This window comes from Eublepharis macularius, chromosome 15, assembly GCF_028583425.1.
Source record: "Eublepharis macularius isolate TG4126 chromosome 15, MPM_Emac_v1.0, whole genome shotgun sequence".
Lineage (NCBI taxonomy): Eukaryota > Metazoa > Chordata > Lepidosauria > Squamata > Eublepharidae > Eublepharis > Eublepharis macularius.
Genome location: NC_072804.1, coordinates 22,183,805 through 22,199,932, shown reverse-complemented (window position 1 = coordinate 22,199,932; position 16,128 = coordinate 22,183,805). Strand labels below are relative to the sequence as shown.

The window sequence follows — 16,128 nt, the reverse complement described above, 5'->3', positions numbered from 1 at the left end:
AAACACAGAGAGGTCAAGCTACACTTGATAGAGATCACGGCTCTCTCCAGTTACAGCTGCAGGCAGTCCTGGTTCAGTGAGGCGGTGTATGGACGGCAGAGGGTTCCCTCTCATTCCCTCACAATTTGATAAACGGAACCAGATCTCTGGGAAGTTCTTAGCCATTTACAGGGGGAGGTCTTTCTCCTTAAAGGGCTATAACGGTGTGCGAGGTGACAGTACAGAAAACATTTGTGCTTCTACATTTGAATCTGGAACGGATTGGCTGCGGAAAATAACGCTATATGCATTAAAGCAATAAGGGTAAATTTGACCTTTTCCAGCTTGCAAATGCACCATAATCGTGATTTGAAATAAAACACCACTTCATTCTAAATGTCCACATTATTTGCACAAAGGTGTACAAAATATTATAATATAAAACATTGCTTTGATATAAAAATAACACCTTCTACATAAATTGACAAATTGCACTGGCAAACATATTTAATACTCGACATGGATAAATATCACCTTAGTGTGTGGGAACTCACATGAGCCACTGCTGGCACTGGTGACCTCTTGCCAGATACTCCTAACCTGGCTGTATTATGTCAGTACTTGGGGAAGGGGGGGGGGTGCAGAACTCTCTGGGCTCTCAGCATTTAGTCACCTTTGCAAGGTCCCAATTATGAAAAAGGCAAGAAGCTGCACTTCAGAAAGGGAGCGCTGCCAGCCAAACTGGGAGTTCGGAGTGCTCCACAGCAACACACACTCCAGCAGTTCGGCACACTATGAGTGCATCAGTATTCTCTGAGAACCTGAGCCTATCTCTGCATTACAATCACCACCTTGGAAGAAGCCATACAGAAGCCAGACTCTTGAGCTCTGAGAATCCTGAAACTCCCCCAGAGGCAAGCAGCTAACAGCTGAAGGGAATGCCGGCTGAGGGTCCTCACTGGCCTCCCCTTTCGCAGCTGGTCATCCCTAACAGTAAAGAAGGGAAAGAGCAGAGACACTCAGCTGCTGAGAGAGAGATGAGCAGGTAGGGAGGTGGGCAGTGACCCCCTACAGCTTTCTCTGCTTGTTTCTTTGGGAGATTCAGATTTCTTAACCATCACAGCGTAAGAACATAAGGCTTGCTGGATCAGACCACTGGTCCACCTGCTCCAGCATCCTGTCTCACACAGGGGCCAACCAGTTACTGCGGAGGGCTAACCAAAGGGCACAGAAACGGAGGCCTTCCCCTGAACTTGCCTCCTGGTACTGGGATTCAGAGGTTTGCTGTGTTGATTGCAGAGGTACCTTTTAGTCACCACGGCTAGTAGCCACTGACAGACCTTGACTTCTGCTTGGCTCCTTCTGATGTGATCGATGTCATGTGTCACTATGCTCTTAGGCAGTTTTCCTCTAACCTGTACCTGGGCCAGCCTAAGATATGTTGATGTCTGATACAAACACTTTAAATGGCACTCGCTACGCACATTGTCCCATACAGTGCAGATGAGATGACAAAGAGCCATGTGCCAGGGCTCTGGCAGTCTTCCCAATGGACTGTGCCCCCTGGATTAGATCTCTACTCAGCTCCTGCTCTGCCCTTAATGGCATCCTCCATCTGCTACCAGATGTTAATCAGGAAGTTACCAGCTTTACATCTAGACTCCGCCACGAACTCAGTGGGTGGCCTTAGGTGAAGCACTCTCACCGCCTTTGCCTGGGATCCTCAACGCACTGATAATGATACTGACCTCCCTTACGAGGTTGTTGGAAGGATTACAATAGAGAAACATACAGGAACGTGACAAGAAAACTCAAAGACCTTGATCCAGGAGAATATATTGCAGACTGGGGGAAATTGAAACAATATCTAGAAAAAAAAGGGGACGTGAAAGGAGGACTGTGGCAGTTTGAGAACTATTAATTTGTGATTGCTTAAATAGAAGAGAGAAGTAACTTTACCACTAATGGGAAAATTTAGCTATTAATTAACCTAAGCTAGTATTACTATTAAGAGACTTTATCAAAAATATACAGTTTAAATAGTGATGTAGAGAATGGATATATTAGTGGATTTGATAGAGTATACATAAGAGAATTTGAATATGCTTAGAGTAAGAGATATAATACATATATGATTTCGAACAATTTAATGGAAAAATAAGTTAAGTAATAAGATAGGTTAAGGGTTGGAAAGCTGTTGGAAGTCTATAAGGAGGGGGGAGGGAAAGGGTGGGGGTTGAAATAAATTAGGTCTGATGGGGAATGTATGTAATAACTATGTACTCACCAATAAAAATTTAAAAAAAGAGAGAGAAACATACAGGGAGGCTCTCTGAGCACTTTCAAGCAACATATATTGCCCACCACTCTTCAAGCTGACACCGAATGACTTCTCACTGACCCAATTCATTCTCGTTCTGCAAAGTCTTCATGGCTAAACCCCAGAGGGTCACGCTGGAGAAGAATGGCCCTTCGCTGTTTCTGTATTCAGTAGAAGATACACGACTATTCAGTTCATTGCTACAGCTGCTGCTTAAGCTAGCCCCAGCAGAGCGAATCATGGATATCCCATCAGACTGCAGACGTTCATCCTCCAGAGCCGTGTCCACTTCTTTAAAAGAAAACAGGCGATTGTGTCTTTGAGATCTGGAGAGTTTAACAGGATCTAAACTCAATTTCTGATGGTTTGCACAATCACTCTGATGTGCTGTGGGCTGCACTTTACGAAACGTTGTCGCAGAGTTGTCCAGTCCACTTGCTGAATTTCCTGATGGATGGATGGGAAATTTCACTGATACGGGCAGTAAAGTTACTGATATTTCTTGGGTAAATGAGTCTGATGTTTGGGACTTTTCAAGGTCAGACATTTCCACTGCCTGGGTAAGGTCCTCGAGACCATTTGGATCTTCACTGCCTGCTTTACAATGGATTTTTTTGTGCCGCCGTAAGACAGCAGAACGACTGAAGCATTTGTTGCAGGTCTCACAAGTATATGGCTTTTCCCCAGTATGAGTCCGGATGTGTCTTTGTAAGTCACCAGACTCTGCAAAGCATTTTCCTATAAAATAAAAAAAAGTATTAAGATACTGGCTCTTCCCAACAAAGACCAACTGCATATTTAGTGTGTTGCCCTGAACATCACTCCAATCAGTGCTTTTTTTCTGGGAAAAGAGGTGGTGGAACTCAGTGGGTTGCCCTCAGAGAAAATGGTCACATGACTGGTGGCCCCGCCCCCTGATCTCCAGACAGAGGGGAGTTTAGATTGCCCTCTGCGCTGCTTGGCGGCATGGAGGGCAATCTAAACTCCCCTCTGTCTGGAGATCAGGGGGCGGGGCCACCAGCCATGTGACCATTTTCAAGAGGTTCCGGAACTCCATTCCACCGTGTTCCTGCTGAAAAAAGCCGTGACTCCGATTCATAATTATCATTCCTAAACTGCCCCAAATATGTTTTTAAAAATAATTTTAATACAAACAAGAGAATGTTTGTAAGTATTGTCACTATGAACAGCAAGTATAGACAGAAGCATGAAAGAGGAGTTTCCAAGGGAACTTCCTTTAAAAGGAGCTTCTTGGTGGAAATGGGAGAAGGCAAGAGAGGCAAATGGGAAACAAGAAGAATACAGCTTCCAATGAACATAAATGTCAGTATGCTAATGAATGTGTATCCTATTGAACATGGAATTATTTTCTTAATTGCAACCCTGTGTTTCGAAAATACGACAATTTTAAGTGGAAAATGTCTCTTCATGACAGAAGAGAAAGACCCAGAGAAGAACTTTTGTGAATAGACCCCCCCGACTCATCCCAGGCCACACACACACAAAAGCATGTGGAACTTCATTACTGGCCAGAACATCCATAAGACAAAGGAAGTGTCACACCAGGGATTTTTATTTTTTTCCGAGACTTACCACAAGCTGAGCAGCTGTAAGGCCTCTCTCCTGTGTGCCTGATCCTGTGCTTCACTAACTTCCGGGGTAAGTTAAAGGATTTTCCGCACTCGTCACAGGTGAAAACTTTCTCTACTGCATGGTTCTTTTTGTGTTGTTTTAAATTACTGAAGTTACTAAACCCTGGAACGATGCAACAGAAAGCGATCAAGATGACGGCCTGCAAGGAGCAAGCCCCCTCGAGGACTTCACTAGGGTGGTGCAACTGTCCCCAGCAGCACATATCCACGTAGGGAGGGCAGGCCGTGCTGCAGACCACGGATGCAGAAGACCATACATGACCATATGCCCCATAACACACTGAGGCCGCAGCACCCAGGTTCGCTCCGAAGGCCTGCTACTCCTCCTCATGATGGGCCCAACCATGTGCGTCTCCCGTGCACCGCAACACTGCCAGCTGTTGCCCAGACATGCCCTCTCCCGCAGATGGAGATTGCCAGGGCAAGGGGCGCCCTGCTGCAGCTTCCTACGGTGCTGCAGGGTTTTGCAGGTAGCCCTGCACACGGTCCATTTTTAAACCCTTAAGAGGAGAGCTGACAACTCTTACATACCTCGGCCACAAATATCACATAGGTGAGGCTTTTCTCCAGTATGAATAATAATATGACGCTGGACATCCCCAGACGCAGCAAACCTAGGAAAAGAATCTGAGAGGTTATTCCAGTTGCATTTTAGAGATTTTTCATTCTTGGCCACCAAGACCCTGCTCTTGCATTTAAAAGTCTCCACGGTGAGAATTTGCCAGTCTGCTAGCAGACTCCACAGCAAACAGAAACAGAGTAAATAGAAAATAGTGTACAAACCACAAAGAATCAGTGTGGTGAGAGCTGCTGCGGGTGTCATGGTTACAAAGTGAGTTTAAATCCACTGTGGCTACATTTCTTTGTTGTGCATCTAAGAGGAGAGAAATGGTTGAAGTGCTGAGGAATGGATGTTTTTTGTCTCCTTGCTGACTATGCATGTCTATGTTGTTATGCCAATAAAGGTATTCAATTCGAGTTCAAATCCACACTGTCACAACGCTCACTGGGTGATCTTGGGACAGTCATTCTCTCTTGCCTCAGCTACCTCACAGAGTTATTGTGAGGACAGACAGAATGAAGGATGCGAGAACCACATAAGCCACCTCTTGGAGGAAGGCTGGGATCAATATGTTATGGACAGGTGACAGCTCGTCCCTTTTGAAGGCTCAGGGCTGTGTGTCAACAGTCCTACATGGAGGTTGTATGAACTGACACCTGCAATGCATTTGCTTCCATCCTGGGACATTGCCAGCAGCCGAATGATCTCCTATGGGGATTTTTAACCAAAGGACCCAGGCCTCTGTGTCACAAAGAAGCTGCTGCACTTAGCATTTGACCATCATCACAAAATGTGGAATTGCCAGATGGATGCAGGCTCGAAACACAACCTTGATCCAACATCAGGCACTGCCACACTGTTAAAGCTTAAAAATCTTCATGAAGTCCTTTACTTCCTCATGGCACTATTCATTTTCTTAATGTATCATTTAGTCTGAATAATGACAACGCTTGCATGTTGTCATTAAGTTTTTGTCTTGATGACAGAAGGGGTACTGATGAGGATACTGCAAGGAAAGAGTTAAAAATCTAACAAATATCCTGGGCATTTGTTGCATTGACAAAAAAAGAAAAAAGGGACAACAAGGAAGGGGCATCTTATGGACCTCCAGGTATGATGGGGGGGGGAATCGGGTCAAGCTTCCCCCACCTGGCAAGGAAGCTTCCGCGGCTGCAAAAGGATGCAGCAGGCAATTACGTCCCCACTGCATTTCATCCACAGGATCCCCCCAACCTTTGTCTCAAGGGGGTTGCAAAGAGCTGCTGGGGTAAAGGTAAAGTCTGTGAGCGCCTTCCATTCACAGTTCACAGGATCCAGCCCAAAGTTTTTACTTATTAAAGTAAGTAAATTATTTACTTATTTTTAAAAAATCTCACATTTAGAGAATACCACATTATTCCTTTAGAATTCCCAAAATGCTGAGATTTTGCAATGGGCAAAAGATTGGAAGATGATGGTTGCAGCTACTTGGGCAGCTATTTTCTGAAGTTGTCTATGCAAACCTTCCTGAAGTCCAGACAAATCCCTGGGATTTTAGTTAATTCAACCCCAGAGACTTTATTGCCTGCGTGTTAAAACACCCATGCCCTGACCTGGATAGCCCAGGTGAGCCTGATCTCATCAGATCTCAGAAGTGAAGCAGGGTCAGCCTTGGTCAGTAATTGGATGGGAGACCTCCAATAAAGACCTGGGTTACAGAGGCAGGCAATGGCAACCCGCCTATGTTAGTCTCTTGCCATGAAAACCCCACCAGGGGTCGCCATAAGTCAACTCTGAGGGCACTCCCCACCACCATTAAAACACTCATACTAGTTATACACACATCACAGTCATACAAACCTTTTCCCGCAGATTTCACAGATGTAAGGTTTTTCACCAGAATGCCGACGTAAATGAGTCTGAAGATTGCCCGCCTGCAAAGGCAAGGAAATTTTTTAATATAGCAGAAGGAGCCAAATAAGTCATTTTGCTAAAGGTTTACAACTGGAAGGGAGGACTTTCTTTACTTCCCAATGTTAGCAACGCAGCACTGGAAAAAATAATGGCTCACTATTAAGAATGAAAAAATGCTAAAATATTAAGATCAAAGAGTTTGATGCCAGCGATTGACATTGTTTTATTTGTATCACAGAAATGGCCACAACTTCCTGGGCAACACTGCCTACCGGTCTATGGGGAAAATCTCCATGCTTCATCCTTAGCCAGAGCATGATTGTCCTTGTGCTTGTATCTATAGCCCTTAGGAAGCAGGGAACACACGAGGCTCACCTAATCTCACCCCTTCACCATTTGAAAAGCCTCTTGCTCGCACAGCTGAGACCTCTGCCTCTTGACTGTTGCCTGGTGCAAGAGGAAGGGAGGTCTCCCAGCACCTGCACTGACAGCCATGAATTCAATCTTATGCTCTGCACTCTGCAAAGATGATATGATGGAGCTCAAGGAGTTAACACTGTCTGGCTCTAAGAGCAGCTCCTAAAGGCTAATCAAGGCCTGTAGCAAGGAATGACAGGCAGGAAAATACGCTTACCTAGGCACTTCTCCACTCGTGCTGGATCATATCCTCACCCTGTTCTTTTACTTATCCTAGCTACAAAAGCAATTACTGATTGTTGGGGGAACTTTTAAAAAATTAATGTGTTGTACTTTACGGATCAGATGTTTGTGGACATGAATGTCTTGGATGTCTTATATTCTTGAACTATCCCAACACTGTTAATGGAGAAAAGGTTTAAATGGCATCACCCGAGATGTAATCACCAATGAGTAATCTCATACATAAAGCTTTTCTTCATTAAAGAGGTTAAAAGTATCCTTTAGTATTTTCTATTCCCATCCACACATCCTACAGAATTACCAAGAAATTCTACACACATCGTAACCTACCTGTAAGATTAAAAAACTGAATAGCCACAGGTGGCCAGACTGTGTATGAATGAAAATAGACTCAGTCTCTCTCTACACGAGACATCTTACATGAGAACACTCAAGTGTAGAGAGACACATTAGCCTGTAAGTGTAGTTTTACCTCTCTACAGAGACAGCAAAGATAGCTCTTCAAAGGGATTGTTAACTTCCTCTTTTCCTCCTGGAAGGCTATGTCAATTTCACCTCCCCTGGGGGGAGGCAAAGAGGAAATTAACAAACCCTCTGAGGAGAGATCTTTGCCAGCTCTGTAGGTGAAAATGACAGAGAGTTTGGCTTTTTTAAAACTATGCTTCCCGGCTAGCACTGCGTCTTCCTACACTTGAGCGTTCTTGTGTAAGATGTCTCATGTAGAGAGAGACTCAGACACAGAAGAACACTTCAAAAATATACTTTAAAATTCCTACCTGTGAGAAACATTTCCCACAAATGTTACATTCAAATGGCTTCTCACCTGAAAAAAAAGCAAACACATATGCAATTGTAATTCTAGTGGCAAGATAAAATTTTACACTTGTTTAAAAGCAGAGGAGAATGATTGCCATCAAAGACAATCTATATTTAACAAGTTAGGCATCTTTGGTCCGATGTCTGAAGATAAACCTTTTCTAAAATTATCACCACTGGCAAACTGTTTATATCACAGAAGTTGCAAACAAGTTTTTAGAACCGCTCTAGAATTGTGCTCCTGTGTGTTGTTGGTTAACTACATGTTACATGTAATTACATGTTATTTTGGCAACTAGCCAATAGGTGGGACAAGCCCTTCATTCAATGAAGAGGTCTGTTCCCTTTATCGCTATCCCCTGCCACACAAACCTTTATATGCGCAGTGGTCTTCCCTCAAGTGAAGTGAATACAGAATTTCTTATCATGAAGGGAGCACCATTCACATGACCAGGAGCTCCTGCACCCTAAGGAGTCGCTGCAGCCCAAGGCACAGGCTGAAGCCATGCAAGACATCAACTTTTGCTAGCCCCAGTCTGCTCATTGCCTGGATGGGAGACTACCTAGGAACTGTATGTATGAATCCCATGAAAGGAGAAGAGAAACCAATATAACACGTAAGTAGGAGAGTTATCTAGGAATTCTTGCACAGTCATTCCCATCTACAGATGCCATTCCACTTTTCCTTCACACTTTCATCTTCCTCACACTGGAATTTGTTGAGAACTCTTGTCTTCTGAAGTTGCTCAGCCATGCACAAACTGGGAGTTTTGAATCACTTTTTTAGAAACAACAGATATACTTTTTTCTGAAATCCATCTTATTTATTTCATCTTGTTACTTGAGGTCCGTCAACACTCTGAGTAAGCTGTTAAGGCTCCAAATGTATTTCAAATAGAGACCTTTGTTTTTTTGATAACTAGGGTTAATCCATATTTCTGTATATGCTACAACTCTTTTGTTACAGATTTTTTTTAAATGTCAAGAAACTGAATAGTGTAGGCTTAGGTTTTGTAGTAGTAATTATTAGAAACTATGGTCATTAAAATACAAAACCCTGAAGGCTGAAAAATAAGTTGAGCTGAAATAGCTGAAGAAAATGGATCAAGGCCACTTAATCAGCTGCGCTGCAGCTGATTAAGTGGAAGGAGCCAATTTTAACATCAGCAACTGTTTGTGGCACTCTTGTTTACTTTCTAAGGCTAGTTCAGTTTCTTGGGGATAAAAAGAATACTAAAAATGGTATTTTTTCTTTCAAAGTGCTAGTTTTTTTAAAAAAGCCTAAAATATTTTATAGTTCTTTTATGTCTCAAAAGGTTACCATAAAGTTAGTAACATGCAAATTACTTAATTGTTTAACCTTCTTCCTCCGCAACTAAATATTCTTTGATATCCCTAAGTAATTTACATTTGCTACATATTCAGCATGATCCACCCAGAGCTAAGCACTAAGTCTTACTGACTTTGATGGGAAAGACGTGCATATGTACAGACGTAAGTCCCAAAGCGATCCACCTCTAGTTAAGTGTGCTTCAAACTGCAGTCTTAAGGGTATGTTTAAACTGAAATTAATAGGCTTTAAGCATGCTTAACTTTGACTGGACCATGCCCAGTGTTTTGCAAGTCTCATACCCTCACACAAAAAAACGTGCCCTATGCACACTCATTCAGAAGTAAGTCCCACTGAATTCAATGACCTTAGATCTGGGGACATACAGCTGTATCCTTAGACTGTTCTGCTAGGTTTTGTGGGCAGGTATTCCCTGGGGACAAGGATCAATGCGCCATCTATTAGCCATTTATCCTCACAGAAGATGTGACCCAGCAGTGTCATGTTAGACATGATGGATAAAACAAACCTCAGAAGGCACGTTTTATCACAAACCATTTCATCTTATTTCCAGCTCTCTATTTAACATAGATGTTGGAAAATAACAACCATGTTGCTTTGGTACGTAAGACATACAACTAAGCAGAAAATCACAGCAAAGAATCGGAGCTGAATTTTTAAAAGAACTGCAGGGGCTGCTTTGGGTTGCCTTTACTAGGCACACATGAACTTTTGATCACATTCATTTAAGATGATGAAGCTCATGGAATCTGATCATGTTATGCGATGATATACAAAAAGCATAATTACTGTGTATGATCTTTGTACCACTTATAACAGCATGGCATGGCCACTGTGCCATGCTGGCCTTTTCCACCTACAATATATTACCTGCTGCACGTAAGAGATTTTGTCAATTTATGTTGGAAAATGGATTGGAGGTCATACTATGGGAAGACCTTGTTTTGAATTCTGTATCTAATAAATTTTTGATTCAAGTTCTAGCAAAGATAGATGGTTTCCAGGATAAGAAGAGATGCTCTTTGTAAGACAAACAGGGTGACTCAGCACTGGCCTCTCCTACAGGAGAAGCAGAAGTATTACACTGTCCAAGTCTTTCTGCTTTCAGGACCCTGCCTACAGGAGCCCTGCCTACAGGAGCCCTGTGGATCATGCTCATTTTTATAGGTTGCAATGGGCTGTTGAGGGAAGGGGAAGGTGGGGAAAGATCCACTACCATGAGCATTCTTAATGTGCACAAACATAAGATCCAGCCCCACGTTCTGAAGCATGGTAGTGGCATCTGTATCACAATCCCTTTTCATTTTGCCCTTCCTCCAAGGAGCAACCTCAACTCTCCCTTCCTCCATTTTATTTTCACACCAACCCTGTGAGGTAGATAAGAATAACTGGCCAATCACCACCCAGCGCACTTCAGGAAAAGTGAAGGTTTAAACATGGGCTTCCCCAGGCACAGGTGAACACTCTAACCCCTACGCCTCATTCATGAAGTTATTTGGTGTGATGGCCAAGTTGATAAACCAGGGTTATAGCTGCCACTCTACTTCTGGAGATGCCTGCCCCGCAGAAACCAGAGCGCCGAGAAGATGGAATATGCACAGTATTTCTAAACATTGGTTCATCTCTATGTTTAGAAGCTCAAATCATAGTTTGTACTGTAAGTGCAACAAACCATGATTTGCTCTGATACCCAGACAGAGTGCATCTTGCTCACATGGCTATCCACAAAAACTTCCTTCTGAAAAGACTATAAAGCGAGGCTTTTTAGTGGCCCAAACTGGAAGTTATCTGTCTTTTCATGATATAATTAAATTGTAATTAGTCTGGAAGTATTCAATCACAATACCTGTATGAGACCTTATGTGCAGCTCCAGATTGCTTGGGTGTTTAAAAGCTTTTCCGCATGATGCACAAGGATACTGCCTCTCTGAAACAAAAATCTGGGACTGGTCATTTGCCTCAGAAAGTTCCAGGGACAGCTCAAGTTCAGCATTTTGCTCCAAGCCTTCTGAATTGACTAGCTCTTCAACGTCTTTGTTTTCAGCAGCAGCATCTGTCCTCTGCATATCACTTCCTCTTCCTGACTCCGTTTCCCTTGCATTGTCCCCATTAGCAATTTTAAGTTCAGGAGAACTTAAGTCTGAAGACTTTCGAGACCTTAGAAAATTCTGTTTTTTAAGAGGCATTGCTTTTTCAAGTCTTATCTGTTCGGCTGGCTGTAAAGACAAGCTTTCTGCATCATGATCTTCGTGACATTCATTTAAAGGCTGAACCAGGAAGTTTGAAGGTAAATGATCAGGTGATTCCAAAATACATTCCGAATGACCGATAGTACAAGCAGCACTAGTCTCAACTGCACTGCATTCTGCAGAGGCATTAAAGGTAAAGGATGGCTCTGGTGATCGTCCGCTGCTGGGACAAATGGTTTGTTTGTAGAACTGTTTGCTGTAAAAGTTACGAAGTTTATAATAACAATTTGGCTGCTTAAATGGGAGATCTGTGCAATTAACATCCATGGAATCTTGCTTCTTTTTGTTCATATCACTAGAAGGGATAGGAAGTGCAGCAGGCTGTGACCCTTGTAAATGATGATCATCCAAGAGTTTGCTGGGTTGTGCACCTGAGGAACAAGTGCACAGTAAACCGGCATCGTAAGTCTCACAATTCGTATCTGCAGCCAAAGTATTTTGTAAGGGAAAGGTATTGTTACAAGGCATACTAGCCGGCTGTTCCAAAACCGTGGAGGATTTTAAAAATGAACGACACGTGTTCAAGACATTCTGCACTTGTAGACATTGCGCAATTTCCAAAAGAACCTGTACGTTGTCCTGATTCAGGTCAAGATGGGACGTGTACATGTAGTCTAAGATTTGCCCTATGCCACCTACATTTTTTATATCTAGGTGAAAGACATCATTCTTCTGTCCTGAAGAATTCTGAAATAGGGTCCTGGAGAGGGGAGATGCACAGTTGTTTAAGAGACACAAACATACAGAATAGCCCAGCACAGAGATAAAAACGTTCTGAAACAAAGCATAAATAATTTGCATGGCATGTAGGTGCATGTCTACATCGACAGTACCCAACAGAGTAGTGTATCGTTTCTTTCCCTACCATTGCCTCTCTCTGAGATACTTCTTATGGCACAGCCCTGTAATCTGGGTAAAAATTCCTCTTGACTAAATCAGTTTTACATAGTTTGCAGAAAGCAAGTAGAGTGGGAGCTTTCCTGACCTCCTCAGGCAGGCCATTCCATAAGGTAGGGGCTACCACAGAGAAAGCACATGTGGGGACAGCTGCTGCTATTACCCAAGTGCAAGGTGGTATCTTCAGAAGGCCCTGTGCAAATGAGTGAAACTGCCGTGGTGGAACATAGCGGGAGAGGCCAAGAAGAGCTTTGACTGTGATAGCCATGACCTTGAACTGAGCCTGGTACTGATGGGAAGCCAATAAAATGACTGCAGAATGGGAGCAATATGCATGCTCCATCTAGGTCCTGAGACTAAATGAACTGCAGCATTCTGCATAAGCTGGAGTCTTCGAGTCAGCTTTGAGGGGAGACCTATGCAGAGTGCATTACAGTAGTCTAGTCTCAATGTTACTGTGCCATGAATCCAGGTGGCCAGATTGGCCATACCAAGGTAGGGGGCCATCTTCCAGGCTAGTCTGAGTTGTGAGAAGGCCTTTTTTGCAGCTTTATTTACTTGCTTCTCTAGCAGCACCTCGAGATCTAGTATAACCACTGGGCTCTTAACTGAGTCAGCCAGGGTCAACTGAACCCCGTCAAAGGTCGGAAGCACAATGTCCTCCAGGATCCCTGCTTTTCTAACCAGCATCACTTCTATCTTGTCTGGGCTCAATTTCAATTTATTTACTTTCAGCCAGTTGACGTCATCAAGCAGCAACTCGGTACCTCCATTGTATCACCAGAGGATCTGGATAACAAGATATAGAGCTGGGTGTCATCTGCATATTCACGGCATCCAATTCCATAGCTACAAATGAGTTCTCCAAAAGGCTTTACACAGAAGTTGAATAACATGGGGAGTAAGATCGTGCCTTGTGGAACCTCAATGAGGATAGCTGGTTTCCAATAGCAACCCTTTGAGTACATCCCATGAGGAATGATTTAAACAAACCAAAGCACATCCCCTGATACCTACTTCTGCCTCCAAACGCCTCAGTAGGATGGCGTGGTCTACTGTGTCGAAGGCTGCAGATAGATAATTCAAACAAAGCGGTTCATAGATTGAAACCTTGGCTTACTAGCTCATATTAAGCATGCATTAGTCCAAATGGCTCTGCATAGACTGGGACATGACAAACAAAACACTCCCACCCAAGATTTTAAACATACAAGATAAGCAGCTGGGGGTAGTCCAGAGCCTGGAGACTTGAACATATCGTATTAATAGACCTTGTAAGACAATGTTATTCTCACAGTGCACCATACAAGGACAAACACTGACATGGAATTTATCTCCTTTATTTGTTTGCTTCATTTATACCCTGGCCTTTCTCTCCAGTTGGGATACAAAGTGGCTTACATCATTCTCTTCTTTTTACATTTTATCTTCACAACTACCCTGTGAGGTAGGTTAGCGTGTCTCATTGTCCCAAGGTCGTCTGGCAAGCTTCCCTAAGGATTCAAACCTGGATCTACCAGATCCCAGCCCTACACCCTAACCACTATACTTGGCTCCAAATCTCAAATTCCATTTACCAAAAAAGAGCATATTTATAAAGCTCAAGAATGCTAAGCTCTGTTTCAGTTTGGGGCATGTGACTACAAAGAAGCTTGGGCAGGGATAACAATGTATTGGGCAAGTTTTTACTTTTGTACCAGTTTTTAACTGTAATAAAACATTCATTCATACTAGACAGGTTTTCCAGGGAGCAGAGAGCCTGCTCTCAGTACTTCTGTGCGTGACTGGTTAAAGTACTTGGTTAATTTATTTTATTATTGCTTATTGTATGTTGATTTTAGAATTATTATTTTCTTGTTATTATTGATTTTAACTGTTGTTCACTGCCCAGAGCCCCTGAGGATGGATGATTTTTAAATCGAAATAATAAATAAATAAATGTAGAATAAATTATGCCAAAGCTGTAAATGTACATGACATATGCTTTTCTAGCAAACAGGGCACAAGAGGACTGTCTAAATTGCAGCATATCATTCAACATACCTGAAATACTGGCTGAAAGCAGCTAACACATTTTTATGTGCTTTGAAACAGACACCTTTGACTACCAACATGCAGTCACAGAGAAGGCCTTGAATACGCTGCTCATGAAGTTGCTGGAGGAGATGACAGCTGTGGCTGGCAACAGTGTCCATTCTAGGATGCACTCAAGTCACCTACTGTTAAAAAACACATTAAAATGTCTAAATTTGGTAACAAACAATGCATCATAAGAAACTTTTATATCTAATAAGGTAAACAGTTCATACTTTAAGAGAGCCAGTTTGGTGTAGTGGTTAAGAGCGCGGGACTCTAATCTGGAGAGCCAGGTTTGATTCCCCACTCCTCCACTTGAAACCAGCTGGGTGACCTTGGGCTAGTCACAGCTTCTAGAAGCTCAGCCCCACCCACCTCACAGGGTGTTTTGTTGTGGGGATAATAATAACATACTTTGTAAACCGCTCTGAGTGGACATTAAGTTGTCCTGAAGGGTGGTATATAAATTGAATGTTATTATTATTAAAGAGAAACTGCTTTGCAATTCCACTTTGGAAGTTGACAGCCTTGAGTTTGTATGAACATACAATGACCAAGAATACCACTTTACAAGCAATATTAAACCACAGCTAAATGACACAACAACAAGAAAAACAATGGGAAGAATGAGGGTGGGGTAAAAGTGTTTGAGAGAAAAGCTGTTCGAGAAGCTTGGCCAGCAGATATGGATCCCAACTGTCCCCCCAGCCTCCACCCAGGTCTCTTCTACAACTAAGATACCTCCCCACCCTCTTTTCTCAAGACTGTTAGCCCTAGTCTGCCTGATCTCATCAGATCTTGGAAGCTAAGATGATTAGCACTAGTTAATACTCGGATGGGCAACCACCAAGATAGACCAGTGCTGCTATGCAGACACAGGTGATGGCAAACCACCTCTGTTCATATTTTGCCTTGAAAATCCCAGCAAGGACTGCCATAAGTCAGGTGTAACTTGACAGCCCTACATTCACAGCCCTTCTGATGAGTGAAGTGCTGGAGAGGGCTGTATCACTTTTTAGACAAGGGAGGAGACTCATATGCTTATCACTCCCTCCCTGTACACTGACTATTGAACAATAACACTGCTTATATACTGCTCTTCTAGACAGATTAGTGCCCCACTCAGAGAGGCGAACCACTCAGGGCTGTTATTATCCCGACAGTGTAGCTGGGGATGAGAGGAGCTTTCCCAACGCCACCTGCTGAGCTCATGGCAGTTGTGGCATTCGAACCAGCAGAGTGATGATTCCCAGCCCGACCACTGAACCACAATACTACGGCAGCACATTCGGGCTCACTCTTAGCCTTTTGGATACAGTCCTATATTTCCACTCACAGAGGGCGATTTAGGAAAAGCATTTCCCACGCTACAGTTGCCACTCTCCAGGTGAGCTCCCGGAATTACGACTGATCTCCAGACGACGCAAACTGGTCCTGCTGGAGGAAACGCCAGCTTCGGCTAGCAGAGCTCCACGGCGTCGCACCCCTCCCGAGCTTCTTCGCCCCAGTCTCCCGGAATTTTCCAGGCCCACCTTCCCCCGTGAGGGGCCGGGCCGGGCATCCCGCTCCTCTCCCTTCTTCCATCGGAAGCCGCGGCCGAGACCTGCCCACTGAGGAGCCTTTTAAAGTCACCATTTAAATGTCACCTCAGGCGGAGCTCCGCTCCTCCCTCC

General features: G+C 43.5%; 1 protein-coding gene across 4 annotated transcripts; it reads right to left on the bottom strand.

The window, feature by feature from the left end:
• Positions 1–394: 394 nt before the first annotated feature.
• On the bottom strand, positions 395–16,110 carry ZBTB49 (zinc finger and BTB domain containing 49). Of its 4 annotated transcripts, none has more exons than XM_054999353.1 (8): positions 15,792–16,110; positions 14,423–14,598; positions 11,080–12,182; positions 7,843–7,889; positions 6,353–6,426; positions 4,483–4,565; positions 3,893–4,054; positions 395–3,037 (listed from the first exon to the last, which is right to left on the bottom strand). In XM_054999353.1, exons 2-8 carry the CDS (start codon positions 14,572–14,574, stop codon positions 2,373–2,375), a joined length of 2,286 nt encoding a protein of 761 aa, XP_054855328.1. In that variant the 5' UTR covers positions 14,575–14,598; positions 15,792–16,110; the 3' UTR covers positions 395–2,372. The 4 variants fall into 4 exon arrangements, with proteins under 4 accessions (XP_054855328.1, XP_054855331.1, XP_054855329.1 ...); XM_054999356.1 differs by lacking the exon at positions 15,792–16,110 and adding an exon at positions 13,397–13,446 and having other exon boundaries at positions 14,423–14,485; XM_054999354.1 differs by lacking the exon at positions 15,792–16,110 and having other exon boundaries at positions 11,080–13,446; positions 14,423–14,485.
• Between the last annotated feature and the right edge of the window lie 18 nt (positions 16,111–16,128).